The sequence below is a fragment of the Cygnus atratus genome, chromosome 22 (genome assembly GCF_013377495.2).
Source record: "Cygnus atratus isolate AKBS03 ecotype Queensland, Australia chromosome 22, CAtr_DNAZoo_HiC_assembly, whole genome shotgun sequence".
Taxonomy (NCBI): domain Eukaryota; kingdom Metazoa; phylum Chordata; class Aves; order Anseriformes; family Anatidae; genus Cygnus; species Cygnus atratus.
In genome coordinates, this window is record NC_066383.1 from 398387 (window position 1) to 406706 (window position 8320).

Here is an 8320-nt window from a genome sequence, read left to right on the forward strand (position 1 = left end):
AATTTTAATTTGGGAGAGATGATGAGATATGCTCATAATGAACATACCTTTATTTTACTATGCTTATGTTGAGAAAGAATACTAAGCTACTTGTAATCTGATATCAAAAATAGCAAGTATACAACCAAAATATTTGTTGCCTGGACATCAAAATTTCTTTATTTCTTACCGAGTATAGTAAGTGAATAGTTAATATATTTCACTACTCCAAATTCATTTCCCACTACACAGGAGTAATTTCCAGAGTCCGATGCCTCAAGCCTGTCTGATATGAGATGGGAGTGCAGCAGTTTCCACCTGCCTCTGCTCAGTGCGTCCTGGCCATCTTTCACCCAGTGGACGGAGGCTGGAGGCAGTCCACTGACAACACATTCTAGTGTCAAAGGGCTGTGCTGGGGCACTGCCAGGGTCTGGGAGACCAGGGGATGAAGTATGTGGAAGCCTTCTGAGGAAGAGCCTGGAAAAAAAGGAGACAAAACTTATCACTAACCTAGTTTTTAAATTTCCAATTCTGTGCTCCAGTCCTGAAGCTTTACCATGTCTTTTTAAACACAGGTATTTCCCCTTGTGACTAAGCACAATACTATAATTCTTCCAGAAATCTTGCTCAAAAATCAGTTTGGCGACTGCAGAATTAGCCCGTGAAAAGGGAATACTGCTAAGTGCTCTGTCCTCTTGGGATTTGAGAAGCAGCCACATTGCTCCTCTGAGGCAAAGAGAAGTAAGAATTTAATGTGCAAATAACGCATGCCGTATTTTTTATAACATGGCATTTGAGACCAGTGGATATTTAGGCTGATATATCCATGCCAAAATCTTTTTCTTTGTGTGCTTTTTTCTTTTGACTCAGATTTAACCACAGAAAATGAGAAACAACATTCAGCAGATATTTACTAACCTCTTCGTATACAGCAGAGGACAAACATTTGATTGTCCTAGTGGTAAGAATTTAAGATCTAGCCAAATGTATGATTTATTCAGTTTGAGATGTATTAATTCTGCAAAATCAAATCAAATACTTACGTGTGACTATAAGCTTATGTCCAGCAGGTTCTACTTTGAGATCATGAGTGACTGGGTTGTACGCAGCACATTTGTAGGATCCCTTGTCTTCTAAAGATACATTCAAAATCTGCAGGTTTCCAGATGGAAGAATTAGGTAGTTATCTAAACAAGTAGGGAAGGAAAAATGATTATATTTAACTTAGTTTCAAATAAAGAGTTGCTTCTTTTAAATAACCTGTCATAAAAATCAATCTGTTCTAAATTTAGGATCACAAAGAGATCATGCTGCTATGAAAAGGATATTAATTTACAAAACTAGATTTAGATTAAGTGATTTGTGCATAAAGTTGTGCAAGTTTCTGGAAGGTTTTAAGTTACTTCAGATAAAATTCCAAGAAAGAGTTTGTTGGATATTTATATTGCTGGTTAATGGCATAAAACTTCTCACCTGTTGATTGTTCCAGCCATTTTCCCCGCACTCGAAAGCGAACTTGTGCTTTAGGGTTACTTTCTGGCACCTTGCAGCCAATGAAAGCTGTACCGCCTTCCTCCGCTACAATGACAGGCTTCACTGAAGTATCAAAATTAGCTAGACCTAGAAGGGAATTGGTAAAAGGTTAAGAGCAGCAAAGGCTTGAGAAAGGTGAAGGGAAGTAATCACATTATTTACATTTAAAAAATATAGCTGGTATCAAGCTGATTATCTTTCCTGGCCCAGCATTTAGACGTTCATATCAACAGGCATGGTCCTTTCTGTAGTCTGTAATACCATAAGCCTTCTGGTGTAGACACGCTTTCTTACCCCAGGAAGGACTAGCATTTCAACAGGAAGAGTGAAGAGAAAAAATAGTTCCTATGTTCCCTCAACTCCTCCGGGAAAAGAAAGCAGAAAAATCGGTAAGAGAAGACTGTGGTGTTAATCTTGGGCTCTGAAGGCAATACAGAAGACAATTTGAACTAACACGAGGAAGCCTTCTCATAAGAAACATTAAATTGTCTTTCTGTCTCTCTTAACACAACACGGAGTACAATAGCATCTTCCACTCACTGCCGTGAGCAATGAGGCAAGCAGAAAGCCTCAACAATCAACAGCACCTTCAAATTTGCTACTAGAATCTCAAAAGGAGGATAAAAGTATGAAGGCTGCTCTTCTACTCCCTTCATGTTCAAAGCGTCTTCTAGGTTGAGAAGTTTTTCTATGCTAGCTACCCTTATAGCTCTCTTGAGAGGGTCTTACTATGGGTCAGTACTCTACCAAAACACTTACAAGAAATTTTCCTCCCAGGGGAATTTTGGACATGCTCCATAGATGAGATACCCATACAGAAAAATCACTCAAATCCTGCTTGACAAAGGCCCAATTCAGGCAGCACTGCAATCTTAAGCAGACAAATCATCCTCATGGAGGAATACTACATTCCCACTCTCAGCACTACATCGTCCTTTCCACATGGAAGACATTGCACTTCCTCTAAACACTTTTAAATCAAGTAATTTACAGATCAAGCACCAAAGACTGATTAGAAGAATCAATGCTACAGAGATGGGAAATTCCACCTAGAATGGCAGAAGACAGTCCCCCCCCGAAGAACATCTAGATGGTTTTCACCAGTGAAATGCCGTAGATGGAAGGTGCACAAATTCCTTTCATTCCCCAGGCAACAATTCTGACTCATTTCTCCTCTCCTTTCTTACTGACTCTCAAGCATGCTTCTGCAATGGCATGGCAGCTCACTTGCTGCTTTTTGATCATTTTTGAAGATCCTTTTTGAAGAAAAGTTTTCAGGAACCTTGCATTTTAGGTCATTCGTTGAACTGAATGTTATTTCATTGAATAATATTTGCATTTGCCGGAAAGCTCTCTTAAGGTCTCTAGCCCAGAGTTCAGCTAAAAAGGGGCTATCGCCAATGCTAAATCAATCAGCTGTGGCTTTTCTAGTGGAGTCTTTAAAAGCCTCCAAGGATGAATATCCACAAGCTCTCCAGGGGAGCTGTTCCACATGTGCATCACCTGACAAATATGTAAGGGGTGAGTGTCAGGAGGACGGAGCCAGGCTCTTCTCAACGACACCTAATGATAAGACAAAAGGCAATGGATGTGTGCAGGAACATAGGAGGTTCCACTTAAATATGAGAAGAAACTTTTTCACAGTGAGGGTGACAGAGCACTGGAACAGGCTGCCCAGGGGGGTTGTATAGTCTCCTTCTCTGGAGACTTTCAAAACCCGCCTGGACGTGTTCCTGTGTGACATGATTTAGGTGTTCCTGCTCCGGCAGGGGGATTGGACTAGATGATCTTTCAAGGTCCCTTCCAACCCCTAACATTCTGTGATTCTGTGTGACAGGTCTCGTGTGACACAGAAAACAGAGTATCGGTGAAAAATATAACTGATCACATACTAAGTGCTGGCGGGGTGGGGCGGGGATTTGAAACTAGGCTTTTTCTACAAGTCAACTAGATGAGATCTATGCAATTTGCACAGAGTGAGGAATGCAAACTAAAATTAACTTACTGCCTATTGATATCACTGCAGCCCTACTCACAACAGCGCCCACGCTGCTGTTGGCAATGCACTGATAGTGACCAGACGTTGACAGGCTTAGAGAGACGATTGTCAAAGATCCCGACTGGATTTCCACTTCTCCCACCCTGCTGTCCAAAGGCTCTCCATTAAACAGCCAAGAAATGCAAGCTGTGGAGGGCTCAGCAGAGCAGTGTAGTTGTATGGGCGCACCAGACTTCTGTACAGTAGACAGGGGCTCAGAAGTAAAATGGGGAAGTAAACCTAAAATGAAAAAAACACAACAATATTAAGTTAGTGAACAGCATTTATTAATGCGTTTTGCGTGAGCACATGCAATGAGATTAAGGATATATTGACTCATATTGGAGACTGACCATAGCCTGTATTATAGCAGTCCTCTTTTGTAAGGTTTGTGCCACTGGTCACAAACCAGACTTCTTTTGTTAGTGCTGGAAGGGACTGGTTGCTTCAGGAAAAAGTTTCTCAAGAGGCATAAATATTCCTAAAAAGACTACTCATATCTCACACTGACAAATGCAGAGTCTCTAAACACCAAATTGTTAGTGATACTCAAATACGTATCACCTTTTCTTTTGCAAGAGGAACTCATTACAAATTCCCACTCTCAAATGTCAGGGAAAACTTCTGGACAAGATTCAAACCCCACGAAGACAGTAACAATGATTACGTGAAGGTAGGTTCTGCTTAAAGGAAGGGCAAGATACATCCCCAACTACAGACAATGTGAGTGTGTACATCACACCCAAAAAGTAAATCTAACCCTTGCATCCAGATATGACCAATATCACTTGATAAAAGCACGATGAGACCATGTTTGCGAGAGCCACAAAAAAGGGGAAAGCAGTAACTGCAATCACACTGGTTTTAACCAGAGTGAAACAGCACCCGTCACCTGAACAGACAGAGTCTAGTAACACACAGCTGTAGCTGATCTGTCCCATATGAAGCAGGCCCGGACGTGACTTGTAAAATTTTAGAAATGGTAGCAGCCTGCCAGGTATTTATGCAGAACTGCCTCTGAGTCTGCAGAACTAATTAAAAATAGCAGGATAAAAAAGCTGGATGAACAGCAAAGGCTCTTGATAATTCCAAATACATGGACTTCATCAGGATGAGAATGATGAATTGGGCGCCCATTATCTTTACTGAGTCAAGACGAACAGAAACAGGAAAAGTTGCTAATAAATAAAAGGTTCAGTTCTACAAAACTTGGTTATGAGAATCTATTTATTTGCCAGAAGAAAATTCTTGCTTGTTGGAGGAAATTTTTTTCCAATCCCAGCCAATGAAACATCGGGAATTATTTCCATTTGTTTTCTATGGAATTTTCTGCTAAAGATCTTGTACAAACAGATCAAGAGAAAGACAATTAACACCAATAACTCCTATTTGGTTAGAAACATGGGAGAAAAAGTGTTTGCAAAGAGACAGAACAGCAAGGGAAAACAATTTTAGGTTGTGAGTAAGCTAAAAAAGTCCAGATAGTACAGGTCAAGACAAGATTAAATGACATCCAAATAAGAGACAGTTTTCTTGTAGGTGGGGCTCTCAGTTCATGCTTTTCTTCCAAAGTCAGTCTGTCCAAGCTCTGTCTATATAGATGAATTTCAGATGAGAAACTGTGCATTTTTAACAGAACCATAAACTAAACTATCTGCATAAACAAAATAAAACTGGAAATTAAAGTGTGGCTTCACTTAAAAAAAATATGAAATCCATAAAAATGGTATCCAAGCATTTCACAGGACTCCAGATGTACATTTTTAGCTTTTAATTAGAAAACTGTTTTTCCTATTAGTTCAGTTTGAATTTCGAGGGATAAGAGAAAAGCATTGGCCTTTTTAGTTCACGAGCCACCAATAGCTCTGAAATTGCACTGTTACTTTCATCTTCCCTCATCTTTGTCCCTGCCCTTGCTTGTAACACCAATACTTTACATTCAATGTAAAAGTCAAAATTGGTAGCCGTGACCCTGCAGCTGGAATTTATCTCCTATGACTGCTTGAAAAATAAAATTTATCCCATTTGCTTATAACGATTGGCTATGAAGTGCTAAAAGTAGTAAAAGCTTCTTTTTTGTGTGGTTACATTAAGACAAGCTGACTACGCAGAGCAGATGTGTCAATTAAAACCATCCCTCTTCTTTTTTTAACGCAAGAGCTGTTCCAACTACAGCCACGCATCAATGTTCGTGTTTCAAAGATCTCATTCCCCCTTTCCCTTGCAAATTTCAATCCCCTCCCAAACCCATGGGAACACAAGATGCACGGTACGCAGCAAAATCAGAGTCCAGCTAGTCCATGGAGATCCCAAAGAACAAACCTACATAACTGAGAGCCTTCTAAATTCCAGCATTTGTTTTGAGCCAAGTTTTCACAAAACAAGTCATATATCCAGCATAAGACATTTGAGCTTCAGAGTGTAAGCGCTCCATGCATCCCTAAAATCAGGCTATTAACATGCATTAAAATTGGCATTAAAGTTGAAATGCACTCTAAATCACTGCTCGTTCAGAAGCGCATGCTCAGCCTGCAAACACATTTTGGTTAGGGCAAGAAGGCCTTACCTGAACTCGTGGCAGAGATGAGAACTGTGACGGCAACAAAGAGTGGTGCCTGTAAATGTCCGGGATCTGGATGCATAGCGCCTGATTGCAGAAGTTGAAAGCACAAAGCTCCAGATTAAGATGAGGCACTGAAACAGCTACAAAACAAACAAACAGATGTCTACTGTAAATTTCAGGAGTTATTCTTTTAACTCTCTTACAACAAAGTGTTTGGGGTTTAAAAAAAAGCACGACCAGGAAACAGCCAATATTCTTCACAATATAGAAACCATCTGTAAAAATGAGTTAGAAGTTGAACTTAACTATGTTTCCAAGTACTATTCTTGATATAAGATTTTTCCACAGCTGGGATGTGAGGCATACGCGCTGAACCATACAGCCTTGATAAATTAGACTACTTTCCAACCAGAGGAACTGAAGTCCAAAGTAAACAGCTTATCTATTTGAGATAATATTGTTTGCAAACAATAATCATTTGGTCATCTATCACTAGGCTACACTTGTTTTACAAGTTTCTGTGAATCTATATTCTGCGATGCAGCTACTGCTTGTGGTTGTGCTAAACCTGCTTAGTGAGATATGTCATCTACTTTCCTTGTCACGTCGGTCAAGAACCACGCTGCTTATGTGCACTGTCCCTCAGCTGATTTACAAGCAAACTGTGGCAAATCCTACTGAAAAAACATTACCGATGTCGATCTTGTTCTCATTTATATTCCAGAACTGAAACTGCTTTCTCATATATACTGCTGGGGTGCTCATTATGCATGCTTTATCTACACAGCTGCTTCTACAAGAGGACAGTCCTTTCCCCAGCTGTATCACACCTGGCAGTCGCACTGCAGAAGACCTCCATTTCAGCACCTTAACATTGGGACCAAGTCGTGAAACCAGCAGCCCCCCTTGCACGAGGTAAGTCTCAGGCACTGTTTCTGACACTCAGAGTCCCCATCTCTCCTCCAAAAAAAAAAAAAAAAAAGTTAAAAAAAAAAACACAAAACCCTGCAACTATCACTCACTCAAGTTTTTTATTTGCCTTTTGTATTATAATGATTAATAAGATTTTAGTTCATTTAGCATAGTTACTTCATTTATCAGTCTGCCCGAAACAGGTCATACAATTCTGCTGCTGATAACATTCAACATATATTTTAAACATCTCATATATCAGAGATGTATATAAACACATATCTAACACAAATACAATAACCATGAGTTTTACTGGCAGCACACAGAAACAAGTGCAACAATGCATATGTTTGGTAGGAGTAAGTCCTAAGCAGCACTCTCAGTTTATTGAGTGCTTGCGGAGCCATTTGGTTCCAAGAAGCTGGATCCAGCTATCAACAGCAAAATTATTCCCACAGTTTATTTAAAATTACAGTATTTTATCATCAGAATGTCACTGTAAAAAGTATATGCAAAATAAGCATCAGGAAAAGACTCCAATAACAATAAAAGTATCACTTCAGATTTTATAGAACTATTTGCTTACAACTACTTCTCCCTGCAAATTGCACTTCAAGTTTATAATGACAGTTTTAGAAGGCTGAGAGAAAATCTGACGAGTTCTGCTCCTGTTTCTGGGCAGTTTTATCTGATCCAGCAAATTTATTTCAGCTGTTCAGAAGATCCAGTAATCCTGCAGACCACGCTGCAACAGTTTGCTGGTTCCTGAAGGAGTCGGGACTGTTTTGGTAAGACACAGATGGCAAGGAAGACTGGCTGTGCAGAAAGCATTTTGGTTTATTTGAGTTCTCACTCGGTTCAAGGGCAGCAGAGCCGCTCCACCAGCGAGCGCAGAGGACAAAGTAAACATGCAGAGAACTTGTTAACATCAAACACTTTTCTGAAGAGGGTGGGGGGCAATGTTGCTTTTTGCCAAATCTTCCCTTGACTATTTATTTATGAAAAGCAATGAAACGTATATTCTAGGTCAACTTTAACCCCAGCACATGGAGCTACTGGGTTATTTTGCAGCTGTCTTTTTAAACAAGGCCAGCTCATTATCTTTAACTAAACTTTATCTTTGGAGATCTACTTTATCCAGGCTCTGATTTCCCTTTGTTTATCTTTCTCTTTACATGTTCCTAGCTGCCAGTATCAACAGCTACTCCTCTTTTGACCTACCAGTTTGGCTTTCATAGGCTTGTGGAGTGGTAAGACCAACTGTAAAACAGTGAGTATGCAAAGAAAGCCACAA

The 8320-nt window shown here is 40.0% G+C and overlaps 1 protein-coding gene across 1 annotated transcript in view; it reads right to left on the reverse strand.

Moving 5' to 3' along the window:
- Positions 1 to 6220, reverse strand: part of CDON (cell adhesion associated, oncogene regulated) — a 35467-nt gene extending 29247 nt beyond the window's left edge. The window contains exons 1-5 of the mRNA XM_035555761.2: positions 6118 to 6220; positions 3519 to 3791; positions 1454 to 1600; positions 1024 to 1167; positions 170 to 457 (exon numbers count right to left, since the gene is read on the reverse strand). Of these exons, the coding sequence (XP_035411654.1) occupies positions 170 to 457; positions 1024 to 1167; positions 1454 to 1600; positions 3519 to 3791; positions 6118 to 6193 (928 nt within the window). The 5' untranslated portion in view covers positions 6194 to 6220. The remainder of the gene's footprint in view (positions 1 to 169; positions 458 to 1023; positions 1168 to 1453; positions 1601 to 3518; positions 3792 to 6117) is intronic.
- Between the last annotated feature and the right edge of the window lie 2100 nt (positions 6221 to 8320).